This window comes from Thermobia domestica, chromosome 12, assembly GCF_964235325.1.
Source record: "Thermobia domestica chromosome 12, izTheDome1.hap1.1, whole genome shotgun sequence".
NCBI lineage: Eukaryota > Metazoa > Arthropoda > Insecta > Zygentoma > Lepismatidae > Thermobia > Thermobia domestica.
Genome location: NC_137465.1, coordinates 111,668,467 through 111,686,352, shown reverse-complemented (window position 1 = coordinate 111,686,352; position 17,886 = coordinate 111,668,467). Strand labels below are relative to the sequence as shown.

The 17,886-nt window shown below is 34.3% G+C and overlaps 1 protein-coding gene across 1 annotated transcript; it reads left to right on the top strand.

Annotated features, from left to right (window-relative positions):
* Positions 1 to 1,876: 1,876 nt before the first annotated feature.
* On the top strand, positions 1,877 to 17,304 carry LOC145666594 (uncharacterized). The gene is made up of 6 exons (XM_081733995.1): positions 1,877 to 2,155; positions 5,030 to 5,238; positions 9,489 to 10,381; positions 11,958 to 12,024; positions 14,240 to 14,408; positions 17,018 to 17,304. The coding sequence occupies exons 2-6, from the start codon at positions 5,043 to 5,045 to the stop codon at positions 17,139 to 17,141; spliced, it is 1,449 nt and encodes a 482-aa protein (XP_081590121.1). The 5' UTR covers positions 1,877 to 2,155; positions 5,030 to 5,042; the 3' UTR covers positions 17,142 to 17,304.
* Positions 17,305 to 17,886: the final 582 nt, after the last annotated feature.

Genomic DNA, 17,886 nt, shown 5'->3' with positions numbered 1-17,886 from the left:
ATTGAAAAAACATCTACTTGCCTTGGACGAAATGGGATTTGGGTTAACTCTACCCGAATTACGAAAGTTGGCGTACAACTTTGCTGTTGAGAACAAATACAAACACATATTCAATAATCATGCAAAAATGGCTGATAAAGATTGGGTGCATGGTTTCGTACAACGTCACAAAACACTTACTGCGCGTGTAACGCAATCATTGTCCTATGCTGCAGTTAGAAGTCTAACTCGTGGAAATTATATGTCGAGGGAGAAGACTGGATAAGGTGTAAAGGTGTTTTTTCTGGTTCCATGTAGAATGCGATCCAAATAGTCGTGATGCATACTTTGTACGCATTCATTGTAACAGTATTAGTGGTTTATAAACTGTAACTGTAACTGTCCGTTTACCCCACTATTTTTGTCCTTTTGCCCCACCCCATGGGGCATATGGACATCTTTCACCCTTCTGTACTAATTGTTCAATATATCCTTGACTAATTGACAAACTGATTTCTTTATTATACCTTTACTTTGTAGAAAGCTTAATGGTTTTTAAGAAATATCTTGATTTCTCTTCGGTCATTCGTATTCATACAAGCAACAGAAAACTGCTTAGCGTGTCCGTTTGCCCCCTCTTTACCATATTATGGATAGAATACAAAAATTGTGTAAAATACAACTGTTTACTCTAATTCCAGTCGAAATCAGCAAATTGGAATATATGAGAGCTATTTTAATGCAAACTATAGTACATTGAAAATTCAGTGCACAATATGCAAACAAGTTCAGTCACTTATTTAAATTCGAAAAATTGCTATTTTAATTAATTATATTAAAAGTAGTGATGGTCACAAAAACCGGTTTTTTATGAAAACCGAAATTAGGTTTAGAAAATTTTCAGATAAACAGTTTCACCGAAACCGGTTTCGGTTTTCTCCAAAACAGGTTCGGTTTTTCACCGGATCCGGTTTCGATTTTCTTCAAAACCGGTTCCGTTTTTTCCAAAATTGGTTATATTTCTGATCAGAATAGTAATTGGTTGTTGTTTGGAAACCGATTCCATTTCCACAGAAATAGTATTAAGTGTTTTCCAAAAGTTTTCACTGAAACCATTTTTGGTGAAAAACCAAACCAGTTTTTAAGAAATTAGATGTCGGTTTTTTAGATTTCGGTTTTTATAAAAACCGGTTTTACTACCCCCTAAGCAAAATTCATAAGCTTGGAATAATCTTCGTAAATTAAATCAGAGCAATTGTTTTGTTCTAATGGCATTTCAAGACTACAATATATATATATATATATATATATATATATATATATATATATATATAATTTCTGAAGAAAGAACTTAGCCTAACTTAGTGCTTTACTCTACTTGTTCAGTAAGGGCTTTCCATCATCTCACATGAACGCGCTTACTTCAAACATACGTAATTTTGTATGGAAGCAAAATCTGACAAGTTCAAGAACGTAGTTTAGACTTTAATTTTAATAGTGTGATTTTTAATTTTTATGTCAAACGTTGTTTTACAAGAAAGTATGTCTAAGTTACGAAAAACTAATAATAATTCTTGACATTTTAAAATATTAAATGAATTATCGTGACATGAAACAACATAAATTAAACACATTGAAACCATACGTATTCTTACTCGTGTATTCTAACTACTCTAATGACATCATTACCACTTTAACGTAAAAGAATAAATGCTTATTTTGAAACATCCAAAAATTAAGAAAAGAAAACTAATATGGCAAAATAAGATACATATTGGGGTTGATCACAGCCAGATTCCTTGTTATTTTTTTCTATAATATTCTGTATCTCAAAACGGAATTTGAAGAATACATTTTATACATATATATATATATATATATACACTGTAACCAATAACCGTGAAAATAAGTGCCTCCTACCATGAAAAATATACAGTTTACCGTATTTCGAGAATAATGGTAGGAGACCGTTTTTCTGTCGGATACTTATGTCGGGCATGCGCATTGGAGAAAAAATCACATGTGCGAGGCGACGATTCACGGCGCGCAGATTCGGTTGTGTTGTGCTTTGTTTTGTTTGTGTGTTGGTTGGTTGATTTTGATTAGTGCGTGGTTTTCCTGTGTGATTACATACTACAACTGTTGAAGATAACTTGAAAATCGAACATTAAGCAAGGTAATGTATGAAAAAGCATCATGTTAACATGTGAATTTTGTTCAGTGAGAAACAAAACTTTAGTTGCCTATGTGAAACACATGCAATTGCATTCAAATGTCCCTAATTATGCTTTTCCTTGTGGTAGACAATTCTGCACACGTACATTTAAAACATATTCGGGATTTAGATCTCATGTTTTACGTGATCATGTATTCCAGAGAAAATATGAAATAGAAAGTGTTTCCAAAGTACAGGGTATTATTAAGTGCAAAGAACCATCATGTAGCAAAAGTTTCGAAAATATCAGAACATTAATAGCACATTTGAAGGTCCATATAGATGCTTCTGATGTAATACAATGTCCTTATTTGAACTGTAGAAAAAACTTTGCAAACAAGAGTACTTTTGCATCACATGTATCAAGATATCATAGGTCAAGTATTTCAAATTCAGCAAGTGCAAGGTCAATTTGTTTCGAAGAGAAAACCGTCACAGAACAAAATCTAAGCCCACTACAGAATTGCGTGGAATGGGATTTTCAATCGGGAGAATTAGACGATAAGACTGATAATGAGTTACGTGGCTTGGAAATATATAAAAAGCAATATGAGAAGAACTTATCTCTTTTCTATTTAAAACTGCAGGGAAAACATCTTTTACCGGCTTCAACGATTCAACATATATTAGAAGAAATAAACCTAATTCACATGTCAGCTCAGCAGTACAGTGGAAATGTCTTACGTTCTACATTAAAAGATTTACAGGTTTCGGATGATATAATTAATGCTGCAATGAGTGCTATATCCGAATCTGATCTTTTTAATAAATGCCATAACACCAAGCTCAGGAACGTCACAACACGGGATACGCTTTATTCCAAAGAGTTTGGATTCGTAAAACCAGTTCAAATATATTTGGGTCATGATGAAAACCAAAAGCCTCGTTTCGAGCAATATGTACCAATAATGGATTCTATTAAGTCTCTATATGTGCATCACGGCGCCCACTTTAATTTCAGTACAAGTGGTAATTTTGCAGAGCAAGGACACAAAAACATTTACAGGGATGTCCATGATGGGTTAGTGTTTCAGTCAAATGAATTTTTCAAAGATAAATCTTTCCAGGTAATTTTATACCAAGATTCTTTCGAGGTTGTGAATCCATTGGGTTCAGCCCGAAGAAAACACAAAATTTTAGCGGTGTACTTTACTCTGGCCAATTTTGATGCTTTCAAACGTTCTACCACTGATCATATGCAGCTTGTATTGCTTTGCCCTGAGACTGATGTTAAAAGGTTTGGCCAGGATAAAGTGTTTTCTTGCTTAGTTGAGGATATTAAGCAGATGGAGGAAGAAGGGATTAGCGTATCTGATGACTTGAAAATAAAAGGAACTATTTTATGTATAGTAGGAGACAATCTAGGTTCACATTTTATTGGAGGCTTCGTTGAGAACTTCAGTTCTAATTATTGGTGTAGGTATTGTCTAGTTACCAATGAAGAATTCCAAGTATATCCTTACAAGGAGTCTGACACAAGAACTGTTGAATCTTACGAAAATGAAGTTAAAAAAGTCCAAGAAAGCCCACAAACTATAGCTTCAAAAGGCATAAAATTTAATTCATGCTTTAATAATCTAACACACTTTCATGTATGTAAGCCTGGTTTGCCTCCTTGCATTGGACACGACCTATTTGAAGGTATAGTGGCGTATGATTTATTTTTGTACATTGAATATTTTGTTAAAGACCTTAAGTGGTTCACGTACAAACAATTGAATAGGCATATCAATATTTTTAAATATAAAAACTCTGATGGAAAACCTTCTGAGGTAAATACAACGTCATGCAAACTTAGTGGTTCAGCCGTTCAAAACTGGGTTTTCTTAAGACTGCTACCATTTTTCGTTGGAAAATTTGTTCGTGATGAAACAAATGCCGTGTGGATTCTACTCATAAAATTGAAAGAAATAGTTGAGCTTGTTTGTTCTCCTACCATTTCAGTTGAGCAAGTAGCAGATTTGAAAGTACGAATTGAAGAATACTTATATGACAGAAAATATGCATTTCCAAACTCGCCCTTAAGACCCAAACATCACTTTCTGTCGCACTATCCACAGCTCATTTTGAACTTTGGCCCATTAATTAGATTATGGACTCTTAGGTTTGAAAGCAAACATTCTTACTTTAAGCGGTGTGCCAGAAATCTGCACAATTTCAAACATGTGTGTAAAACCCTGAGTAAGCGTCACCAGCTTCTACAAGCGTTTTATAATGAAGGGTCATTGTTTCCTTTAGCTATTCAAGTTAAAAAAGGATTGCCGTATGAGAAGGAAGCTTGTGCTGAAGACATTCAGGAGGCTATTGCTAATAGTGACTTTGAGGATTTGCCTGGTGGAAAGGTAACTAGTGAACAAGTAGAGTTTCAAGGTACCGTGTATAGCAAGGGACAGTACGTTGCAGTAGGTGAAACATGTGATGGCCCTTTATTTGGGAAAATCCTACTTGTACTGAGCAACAATACTCAAGTATATTTTGTGGCTAGTGTTCATCAATTTTCTTATTCACATTGGTTAGGACTTTACAAGCAAGTATCAATGGAACTGAAGAAAATTTGCGTGAAAGTGTCTGAACTAGTTGATTATTACCCACTTACAGCCTACCGATACAACGCTGACGCCAGATTATATATTTCCTTGCATCACGCTTTGTGTATATAGAGTAAAATCGACCTTGTACTTCACTCAATGCAATAAAAAACAGTGAGAAAAACTTTTACTGTGTATATGATACAATGTTGTAGATTCGGTACGAGTAATTCGACAACTATTTGTGTGTTCTGACGAATGTGTTAATATGTTACTGATATCAGTATTTTAATCCCATAACTTTTAGAAGAGAGAGAGTGATGGATGAAATTAAACGGAGAATTCTGCACGTGCTGCCAAAATTAAATGCAGTTTCATTAACGTCATTATTGGAGAAGTTGCAAGAATGTGGAGTCGAAGAGGAGGAGGATTTGAAATATATGGAGGAGCGTGATCTTCTCACAGTTTTAAAACCAATACAGGCAAGAAAACTGTTGGAGAGCTGGAAAGGAGAAGGTAAGTTAGTTATTAAACACTTTATCATGATAACATTAGGGACCTTCAAAAATAGTAGATAATCATAATTTTGGATATTTTAGACACCCTGTCCTAAAAGTAGCAATTTGTAATTAAAGGTAGCTACTCAATCATTAAATCCCTTCCCCTTAATATTACGTAATCAAAAATCACGTTTTTCAAATATTGTAATTTTTGGGAGGTTTTCTAAAAAAAACTGCGTTTTCTAACATACTGTTCTTCCCTCGGACGCTAGAAATAGAATAGGGTATGTGAAAATGTAATAATTTGGTAAGAAGCTGTAGTCAGGTTCCATTGACAGAGTGATGGGTTTAGTTATTTGCAGTGTGGTGTGAAATACTGCGAAAGACTTCACTTTTTACGACGAATCCGTTGAGGTGTATATCATGTATGTCGGACAAGGGTGTCTGTAATCCAGACATTTCCGGAAGTGACTGGAATGGAAGCCACTTTTACAAGCCAATCCAATAATATATATGAACATTCATATTTGTTAACATTTCCATAGCTATTCACAAAAGCTGCACTTGTGTCCGGATAGAAGCTTATTCCAGACAATAGTCCGTATATGTCCGAAAGTGAAGGGGCTCGTGATCAATTCGGACACTATTGTCCGGACTTGGTAATCCAGAAATAACCGAAGTGACTGCTTTGGATTCTACTTTTGAAAGCCAATCCAATAATGTATAAAAATTAATCTTTGATAACATTTTTGTAGCTAAACCCAAAAACTGCTCTCCTCTCCGGATTGAAACTTAGTCCGGACATGTTCGGCAGTAAGCGCGATAGATTTTACTGTTCACGATCGATCCGTTGGTATATATATATATATATATATATATATATATATATATATATATATATATATATATATATATATATAGATAGATAGATAGATAGATAGATAGATAGATATGTCAAATAACCCTAAAAGTAATCCAGACATTGTTGTTCCAAAGTTACTGCTGTGGATTGCACTATTCAAGGCTAATCTCATAATATAGCAATAATAAGCCATATCTAATAGCATTTTCATTGCTAAACCCAAAATTTGTACCTGTAATTGGAAATGTCGTGAAGTTTTTACAACCTATCTCTCTTAACTAGTATTTACCGTTGTCGTTTGCTTTTCTATGTACTTTGATATCTTAAGGAACTATCTAGCATGTTTTATTATTTTACAGTAACTAAGAAAGACTATTTTCCATAATGTGTAGCACTGGTTGTATAATGTCTTCCTTTCTTATCATGTAAGTCATAACGAGATCAAAGGTACATGAATATCACCATTATTCTTCATGTAAATCATTGGCAATGATAGCAGAGGAAAGGGGTCTTTCTTTACTTTTAGCTATCAGTTTAACTTTATTTATTTATTTATTTACGTTACGTCCTTGCAGATTGTGAAATGTCATGTAAGACACGAGGTATTCACAAGTTTTTTCGACAATTTATTTCCAATTTCCTTGGTGGTCGGCAGTTTCGGATAAGGGGAGACGAGGTAGGGATTTTTAGTGTAGTGAAGATCCATGCAACCCCTCACGACGCTCTGGGGTGAAAATTGAACACCGCGACTATGATCGTACTCATCCTGGCCAGAGGATTTACGCCCCTCCTACTCGCGACAGAAACGTTTCCCCACGATGCGGTTTGCCCTGTTCAACGCAGAATCAAAACGCATGTTAGCTTTTAAAACAAAAAAAGAAAGAAAAAACTGTGATTCTTCTTCATTTAAGGAAATGTTTACAAACCGTGGATCGGATAATCGATTTTTTTAAAAGGTAGATTCTGAGAAAGTTCCGATTCCGAAATGTGTTTAAGTAAGAACAATATTTTGCTCAAGATTTTATTGTCAGAGTGGCCTCAAATCGCACTTTTGAGAAGCTAATTTTCAAAACTTTCCCGTGGGAGGACCCCCGGCTCGAACACTACCAAATTGAAATTGTGAGTAAATATCCATATGTGCAACAAATAAATGTGTTTTGGGGTAATGCACCATTTACATTGAGGGGGAGGGGGACGATTTTTAAAGAGCGACTAATCAATTCACACTTTACTGTACTTAAATTTTACATGATCTGCTTTTGAATGTACGGGAAATTTTGCTCTCCAAGGCTGTTGGACACCCTGATTTTTTTTTTTTTTTTTTTGTAATACTGGGATTTTGGTAAAAGCTATACTGGAAATATATGACTAGAATTCCTAAACTCAATATCTGTTGATACCTTGAAGAATTGCCTTTTAAAAATAAAAAAGAATTTTGAAAACCCTGTATATTTTTTCGATTTGTACCCAAATTTCGGTAGGCACAACAGAATACTTCCAAAAAGATTACCCTATGAATTTTGTCCAAATCGGTTGAGTACGGGCGGAGATATAGGCCGGGTAACACAAAAATTAACTTTGAAAAAATACAAAAATATTTGAAACCTCCATGTATATTTTTTCTCTACAGTGTAAAAACAGGCGGGACTAAACTAAGTATCATTAGAAGCCTACCCACAAAATTTGGAGTATCGGTTGAATAGATTTCGAATTTACAGAAAATCCATTTCGAAACCTACCTGCGCCTGTAAGTCTTGCCGAAAGTAATTGTTTCAATATATATCTAATTTGCGAACAGGTAGGTATCCACACTCAGGTTCTTTCGAAAGAAAATTTGACTTCACACCAGGGTTGGCTGGTTTAAACCAAGGTGGTTTAAACCAGCTGTTTTTTTCAAAAAAACAAAAAAAAAAAAAAAAAACAACTGGTTTAAACCAAAAAGAAAAATGCTTTAAATCGTGTGAACTTCATGGTGACGTTTCCACATATCAAACAATCTGCATTAGTATTATCTCCTTTTCACCTTTTAATCAAGGTGTCCCACGTTCAATTCTCGGTCGAATCGGACCATAACCCTTCTTTCATGTGTAAACTAAGTAGCGGTTTGGATGCCACTTTTAAAGTGAAAGTCGTCTTTATAACCTCGGTATTACATAAAGATGTTAAACCTAAATATACGAAACGAAGCCAAATTGTATGTTTGTGCTTGCCTGAATGCTTGTTGCTTTATAAAGAAGCAAAGGTGCCTAAATATATTGATAGACATTGGCAAAATTTATCGACTGCCTACGTAGCTTCCAACATTAGCTTAGATTGGACTTCGTTTTAATTTTATTGAATGATATCTACATACTAAATTTGAAATTTAATACCTCAGTTTTAGCGTACTGATACGTTGACCTTAGATTTTACATGCAAAGCAATAACAGGATTTGCTTTGCATTTAAAGTAATAACAGGATTTTCCCAATGGCTTCCGCGGCAGTTTCCCGAATTATATGTAATTCTGTATAATGGTTTCACTTGTGCAACTATTTATCTTTTTGTCCTAAAATGATTCTTGACAATTATATTAACAAGTATGTAAAGATCAGTACAACGTATTTTTATCAGGAGTCCTTCGTGAGTGAGTCGACAGACTCATTGTATTTGTGGCCAATTAGTCCCGGTTTGGAGTCAAATGGAGGACAATTTCTCTCGGATGTAAGCAGGGAAGCTGTTTGGATCCCGCTTTAAGCTTATAAAGACCCCTTCCAGCATAACCCTGTCGTTGCATAATAACAGCAAGGCGAAAGAAACTTATTTCTGTCCATATGTAATATAAATACAATGCAAATTAAAAAAAAACTGGTTTAAACAAAAACAAAAAAAACGTTTTTTTTTTTTGTTTTTTCAATAAAAACCATGGCTTTTGCCAACCCTGCTTCACACCCAACTAGGTGAACCCTGTCTTGATATCTTCATTTATTAACACGTTATGGCTACAAGAAAAAAAAAAAAAAAGGTTTCGAATTTTGTTCTTTGAACACACGGCCCTCTCCCATCGATATATATTGGGGATGGGATTGATATTCTGGGAATATGTAACTTATATTGTACCTAATCACTGGAGCACAGGACCAAAGCAATTCGGGATGGAGATTGATTTTGCATCAATCTCTTTTATCGCGTCACCCCTTTCCTTCCTCATCTTCACCCACGAGATGTCAGCAATTCTGGAAACTAGTCACTCCCTCATGCGAATGCGTATTTCCTGGTATATTTTTAGTACAGTAATGTTAAGTGTATAAAACCCGCTGTCTAGTTTACATACATGCATAAAAGTATCATTTGAGTTATTCTCGTGCATTGGAATGATTATTGTTGTCATGTTGCTGACATGATTTTTGTTATGGGTATTTTCAGGACAAGCGAAAATACAAGAAGTACCGCCTACAACCCGGGAAGAGAACAATGGGCCCATACTTAATGAACAGGTTAAACCAATATCAGTTTCAAACGTAGATCCTGACTGGGCGAATAAATTTGAAATTCCGTGGCAAGCAATGCCACCTGGATTATTGAATAGTTTGAAACGAGGTGAGAGACCTAACCCAAAATTTAGAAGAGAAATGGTTAGAGTCGTTGTGAATCATATTCACAGAATATGTAAAAGACCTCAGAAACGGCATACCAGCATCATAGCCCGAAAAATTGTACAAAAATATCCTGAGTCATTCGAAGATAAAATTCAAGGTATAATTGTTGGAAGCGGATGGAGTTCTCTTCAGCGGCAACTAACCGCACGGTCAGAAAATTTGAACAGGGCCATTGATCCTGTGAGAACAACTGCAGATACAGAGGTGCGGAATAAAGCAACACGGCAGGTTTCAAGAGATTCTTACGGGTGTGTCAACTGGCAGCCCGAAAAACCAGATGATAATGATAATGAAGCTAACGAATACTATCAACAAAGAGTATTGATAAATTCGGGAGCATCCATATTAGACATTATGTCGAAATTTCCATCCCTTCTGCAAGTTAATGAACTGTTAACTCATGTAGAGAAACTGACTTCCTTCAACATAAGGGATGCATTAGAGAATGCTTTTTGCAACAAGGGTCCACGGATCTTTACATTTTTTGAGAGATCAAATGTTGAACGGGTTCGGAAAGCAATAAGTGAAATATATAATTACGCTGAAAGTACTGCTGATGACCATGCACAAGGTTTGGATGTAAAGAGAGATCCAGGAGCAATAGTTCATCTGCTGGAAACCTATTTTGGTGAAAGCGGAATTCTTTTTAAATTCGTTGAGGTAAGCATCTTTCATATATATATATCGTAATCATTAATTGTAATATGTAATCATTATTTATTGTTCATTATCTAGTACAGTTTATGCACTGACCTGAAAAAGTCAGAAACTTTAGCACTAAAAAGAAGGAAAAAAAAAAAACTTGAAATTTCACAGAAAACTTCAAAAACTTGTAATTGTCAGGGAATTTTTATTTTACACTTTTTGTTTTTATCATGCATTTTAAACCTTTATTTTGACACAGTAAGTGCGTATCATGTAATAACGCCATCTTAAAGAAGTATAGCGACTTGTCGATCATATGCACTTTTCGGTTTTTAAAACGCCTTTCAGAACAGGGTTTTCAATGACAGAATTCATGCAATTGATTTCGGTATTCAGGTCATTAGAATGCTCTTGCTTGCATTAAGACAATAGCAGAGTTTGAGAAGTCTGAGGATATCATTACGACCAGTTACGACTAAAGTTTCAGAACTCTTATGAATCTGTAACTTTTTACAACCAGAAAAACAGTTGTTATATTGTGTTCGGATACTTACAAAAATGTCATACGTTTCACATAAATATTGTAAGCCTTGTTCGGAAACTAGAGCACTTGTTTCCACTCTTATTATTATTGCAACACTGAGTTTAGATACAATGCTCATATTAGTCAGCTATCAAATGAGGACTCAATTATTAACCACGATTCAAATTAAGAGTCAATTAATCACTTGTGAATATAAACATACTTAAGGCAAATTGACAGAAAAATTGATTGCGTCACTCTCAACTCTGACTTCGATGATTTGAGAGAGATAATTATGAATATGTCGAAAAGAAATTCTTCATTTAAATACAGACTCTGTCGATGAGAATTTGTACCCATATTTGGACAAGATTTTAAGATCCGTTGAAAAAGTTGGCGGCGGCGCGGGGGAGGGGAGGTAGTGTGTGTTTGTGTGTATTTAAAAATTGGAAGTTTGCGTAAAGTAATCTAGAAAATCTAAAAAAATCAGGGAATATATTACAGCCAAACTAGAAGGAACCCAGCATTAGTAGTAGATTTAACGTATCCCCCTTTTGAAAAACATTTACATGAGTACGTTTGATTATATAATTCAGTACGTTTTAGACTTTATTACATTGTTATTTTTGTCATTTATATTAATCTAATTTTTGATCTAGTTGAATAGGTTATCTTGATATAACTACTGAAACAATCAATTGTACTACATTTGTAATTCAAACTCGTTATTTGATGGCTAAATTACATGTAAGACCAAATGCCGTTGCAAAACTACAAGCATTACAAACGCCACGTAGTTTTTTTTTTCTTTTTTTTTTTCATATTCAACGGTTGAGTTTGTTTCAATTGATGCCTTATATCTTCAGAAAGAACTGGTCCAGCTTTTTTTTTTCTAATCATTGTGCGATTTGCCAATCAACATAATTTGTTCGTAATAATATTTCAGTTACTTCCGCATATAATATCATATAAGATATACTTGCTCATCAGTTGAGTTTAGTGCCATTATTTTCAAGTTATTATTATTATTATTATTATTATTATTACTATTATTATTATTATTTTCAGGAGACAACGTTACCGGAGGAAGTGCCCACCAGAATTTTAACCCGAACACCCTGCCTTGTTGTATGTGGTATGTATTCTTTTCGAAAGTACAAATTTGATGGAAGAGAGTAGATCGCTGGCTCTCAATGGGAGTACAAGAGTAAATCATGTATAGTATCTATAAGTGTTACCTTCATTCTCAAATTAACTAAAGTAAAATAAGTAATCTTTAACGTAGTTACGTCACGGGACCTATAACCCTTGTACTTTAATGCGGGCCATCGACCTAGAACTTTCCCGAATTTTGATTTACTAGTATATAGAAAAGTATGGTTAGGTAAAAACATTCTACAATTAGCGTCCTATACAAACACAACTGGTTATCCTAATATTTGGGGCAGATCTGCTCCCTCAACGTAGGAGAACGGTTGGATAACGCTTCGTCAAATTATACGTGTACACACAGTATCTAATATAATTTAGATAATTTACAATGACTCGGGGTTTTCAGTGGCCACAGTAATAATATTTTCTTATAGAAATAATTGAAAAGCAAGAAGTCAAATTTTCACATTTTAATCAAGAGATTGAGATACAGGTTTCTTCCATATACATTTTCAGTCTTAGTTATAAATTATTTTAGCCCTTTTTTGCACGTGAAAGTAGTTAGACTACTCTATTATAGCTTAATTCTTCTCCAAATTTGAAAAATAAATGTCTGTGATACCGATAGCTGTGTGCTACGAAGTGCCTAAATGATATTAGATATAAGAAACAATAGCTAGTTGATGTTATAAGAAAAGGAAGTTGCTTGTGAAAGTCTGCTTTAAAGAGACACGTTTTAGTTACTGTATTGAACTTTCAATAATGTTTTCTATATCATCAAATTATGTTTTAACAAGAGTGAACTCAGCAGGGTGTCTACTGATACTTAAAATACTGGAAATTGACTGGGTATCGATACTGAAAGTACTAAAATATATTGGAAGTTATTGCGTAAAATCCTTCAACGAAGGAGCTCCATCATGTGGGTGTAGGTAAATATATATATATATATATATATATATATATATCCTAACCAACCACGGCCAAGCTAGTTAGTTCGAGAAAGAAAGTGAATAGTGTTCATAAGGCCTGGATTTCGGCTTCAGTTTCTTTCTTTCTTTCCTTCCTTTATTTTTATTTATTTATTTATTTTTGTTTTAATCCTCCAGTTTTTGTGCATTCTTTTATTATAACATTAAAGAATACTGCTATCAAAAGGCAGTTTACAGATTATGAAATAAGACAGCATATTTTCGTGTGGCATTCACTTTTTTAGTTCACCACGGTAGGCTTGCAAATGAACTATAATATGGTCGGGTCGGGTCCCTAACTTCTACCGCCCCCCCCCCCTACATTTTTGGGCTGGCTACCGGCCTAATGATAGGTTTATATTGGAATTCTTTCCTAGCAGGACACTGGAAATCCTGGAAATATCTAAGTTAACTCCAGTAAACAGTCTGTGAAGCTGTCTACCTCTCACTTTTCTCTTGTAATATGTTTTGGTTAAACATGTCTCATATCGGAGGTACGATTCCCTCGTTCATCACAGACCAGAAAAGGGAAAGGAAGTGCAGCGGCTTGGGACCATTTCGGTATTTGCATAATGTCAATAAAAAAGGGGAAATTTACTCATAATTTCTTGTAATTGAACTTTTGGAGAGAGTATAGCCATCGTCAATCAAACCCGGTATCCTTCGCATCAAAAGCAAGTGAAGTAGAACTTACACTACGCAGGTCCACCTGATAGTTACCACTAAAAGTGATATATAGAATGTAGAAAACTGTAGGATCTAGGACAGTTTAAACAGAGAGATTTAGTAATATTCATGTACAGTACTTCTTTATTTCAAGAAAAACATCGGTTTCCGTATGATAAAGAACTATTACTTCACACAACAACAGAAATATAATATTTAAGAACGAAATGATTTCCTATAAATTGGAGGGTTGTGAGCTTAGCTGTGAAATATATTGATATTTTCTCGTTGCTTTTGCTGCTTTCCTTTTTGGGTTTTTACATAAACGTGTTTGAAATGAAGTTCATTCTTAGTTCAATTTTACGGAAGTCGTTACTAAAGAATGTAATTGAATGTTTTCTTTTTCTCTATGAAGCAGCAGTTAGATTGTCAGACTACGGATTCGTTACATATTAGTGTATATTTGTGCTGTATTTTAAGTTTCAAAACATCTGTTTTTTTTTTCTTTCTTGTTGTTGTCAATGCCCTTATCTAAACTCCTTCATTTCATTCTCTTTTCAGGATCCTCACTCATGAGCTGCACCAGGTTCATGTTGTCTATAGACATGATAATTTGCCTGGATAGAGTCTGTGATTCTTTATCTGCATTAGCAGTCCTGTTTGCTTCTTTCTATGTGTTTAACATAGAATATCCAGTTGAAGCGGCTGCAACGTTGGAATTTATGCAAAGGTAAAATAACTTACCATAATTTCAAGTTCTATGTAATCACTGAAGTTGGGATTGATATGCACGTAACTATGCACTAAAAATCGCAAGAATATGCCCTAAAATGCGCAATGAAAAAGTAAATATGCACTGACAGATTTATACTAAACAATCAGGAGAATAACATGTTAAAAAATCGCTGCGTTCTGCTTCTTCCTTCCGCGCCAAAAATACAAAAAAATGCTCAAAACTTAATATTTAGAAAAGTGAGCGTTTTAGGAGAAAACAGCAATGAGCCAAATATTGGAGTATAAACAATTTCCTGTAAGAAAAGTTAATTAGTAAAAGATTCGAATCACCTCATACCAAGTTACGGAGGTTTCCCCTTAAGTGCGATTAAAAAATAGGAAGACAAAATTAAGGTAGTGCAGACAATTTTCTACGTTGAAAGTTACTTAGCAAAACATTTGAACCAACCCAGACCGAGCTATACTATTTTTCCCGAATGAATCAAGCCTTTTGGCACAGGGCACCAAAAGTAGTGCAATGCTTTCCTCAATACACTAAGATAAATTTGTGTTATTCGAACTGCAAGAAAAGTTTTCTACGGAAATATATAAAAAATAACCAGGAGAGTACTGCCAAAGTATTGCCAATCCGTCCTTCTTCCTTACAAAGGAAGGACAAAAACGAAACTTTTCTTCCAACAATTACACGAAAATAAATGTTTAAAGAACCGTGCGCTTTAGGGGGAAAATACAAATAGAGAAATTAAAATACAGACAATTTTGTATGTCAAAAAGTAATATCCACACTCCATCAACCAGATCGAGCTGCGAAAGTGAAAGCCTTATTCATTTGAGGGGAAGGGGGATGAAACGAAGACGCACAACGCAGCGACATTTTGACAGGTTATTCTGAACATTTTGTACTATACGTGTACATTTTAGAAAAACAATTTTTTTTCTTGCAATTAGAATTATACAAAGGAATTAAACGTAACCAATAAATAAATAAATAAATAAAATAAAATAAAATAAAAACGACCTACTACTGCCTTCGTCCTGCGCCAAAAGGCTTGAAAATCTCCCTAATTCGACTCGGATTCGTCCAAATGTTCAGCTAAACTTTTGTTATAGGTAGTTGTCTGTACTCTAACTTTTGTCTCCATAATATTTTCTTAAACGACCTGGTTTTCTAAATATTGATCTTTTGCTCCAATTTTGGTATATTTTTGGCCAATAGAGGAGATGGAACGTGGCGAAATTTTGATATGTTATTCTCCTTATATATATTCTTTAAAAAAAAAAAAAAAAAAAAAAAAACTTGCAATTTGCACACTACAAAGAGAATAAAAGTTACAGTATATCTTATCTACAAGAAAACACAGCGACGTGCTATGGCTTCCTCTACGAAATTGCGCAGTCGAAAAAGCCTCCGTAACTCATTTTTGGGATGTCCACGTGTTTTGCAAAGTAAATTTTTCTTATAGGGAATTTTCTGTACTTTAATATTTGTCTTCTTAATTTCTTTCCTAAATGCACTGTTTTTTAGATATTGATTTTTATTTTGGCGTCAATTTTCATGTTTTTGGCGCGGAAGGAGAGAAGGAACGCAGCGACATTTTGATACTTGTTCTCCTGACTTACCATACATTTCCAAAAATACTTTTCTTTCAAGTTATTTGGGTTTGACCAACTTTTACGCTGGTAGAAGTTCAAATTATATTTTTAAATGCGAAAACCCTACACTCAAATTTGAGAGAAGGTGGTTTTTCTCTAGTTATCTCATTAGTTCCAACCCTGGCGTTAATTTTCCCTTCCTCTTCTCCAATAAAAATAGTCAATGAAACATGTTGTCTCAATTCCGTGTATTTGTTACAGAGGGCTAGGACCAGGCAATATTTGCCACACATTTACGTAAATCTGTTACACAACTTTCCTAAATTTTCCAAATTAACAGGTAGTAGGAAAATTAATAGTTATCTTCTTATCCCTCCCCAATTTACTTATTAAACGCAGACTACAAAACACATTTTCTCTGTTAGTCGATATGATTCTATTGCCAACAATGATGTAAATACAACACAACTATTTTCTTAACTGCCTGCTTGAAGTCAGTGATTTATGTGCGTCGGCGGAAACAGAGAGTGAAAAGAAGATTAATTTTAGATTAAATGAAAGACTCATTCTTTATTTATAGTGAAAGAATTATTCTCTTTGAACATGCACACTGGAAACATTACATCTCGTTGAGCCCCGACCATAAAATTGCACTGTGAACTTCACTTACAACCTAAAGGTTGCAATAAATATGAAATAAGAAGCTGTAGTCCGAGAAAAAAAAAAAAAAACTTCTTGGAGCGAAGATGAAGCTGGATGAAGCAAATGCTGTAATATGAAATGCAAGGCCGTAGGCCAAGTAAACAAGGGGTTCTGAGTATTTTTGAAAGCATGGTATTCGTGAAAGTAATACATTTCAAGATATTTTGAAAAAGAGGAAGGAGAAAATGAAACATGAAGGACGTCCTGCCTGTGATGATTTCGCATGGAATGCCCCCTTTATGTGTCTGTATATGTATTAATTTCGTGCATGGCTGTAATTCCGTTCTTTTCTTTCGTTTTGTTTTTCAGATGCTTCGTGGGAATCAATCCAGATCGCTCGAAAGTTCAGCGATGCAAAAACAAGAAGCTGATGGATGTATCCCCCAAAGTCCTTAGATTAATCAATGAGGTAGCTAACTACGAGTGGTTGTGACAATGACAATGTTAAAATACCTAAAAAAGAAATAATTTTTTTAAAGAAAAGTACTTTGTAGTTTACTTATTGCAGCATTACATAAATTGTATTGCATCAACTGTAATTTATCATGGGACAAAAATAAAAGCACAGTGTTACTACGTTTTCTGGATAAATGAATTTTTAAATTTGAAAAATATTTCTGTAAATGTTTTTATCTTTAATTTTGTTCTGAGTACCTATTCTGCATATTTGAGCGTCTAATAAATATGCAAAAGTTCACTTTTTTTTTCTTTTTTGCGCATTGATGCCACTATTTCATAATTATGCAAACATGTCCTTATTAATTTGGAATAACAGATACTGGATACTCAGTAGGAGTTGCGAGAAGTCACATGGTATTTGTTTTGTGTACTTCTGGCCATTCTCAGCAATGTTGTCTAATGCCTGCTTGGCTATCTAAAACTGTAATAATGGGACTAATCTAATGAATCGCTGATTACAATATTTGAGGTTTATTAGTCTACTGGTACTCATAGCAAAAAGAAATGCAATAGAAGTAGTCTTAGACTGCAACAGAGTAGCGATTTATGATTTTTTTTTTTTTTTAATATCGAACTCCTCTTCTGGTGTTCTCTTCAATACATAACAAAATTGGTAATTTTGAAAAGAAAAAGAAATGTATATGGAAGATGATATCAGAACAAGGGTTCGATATTACAAGCTAAGAATTAATTTTAACGTTATATTCTTATGGATATTA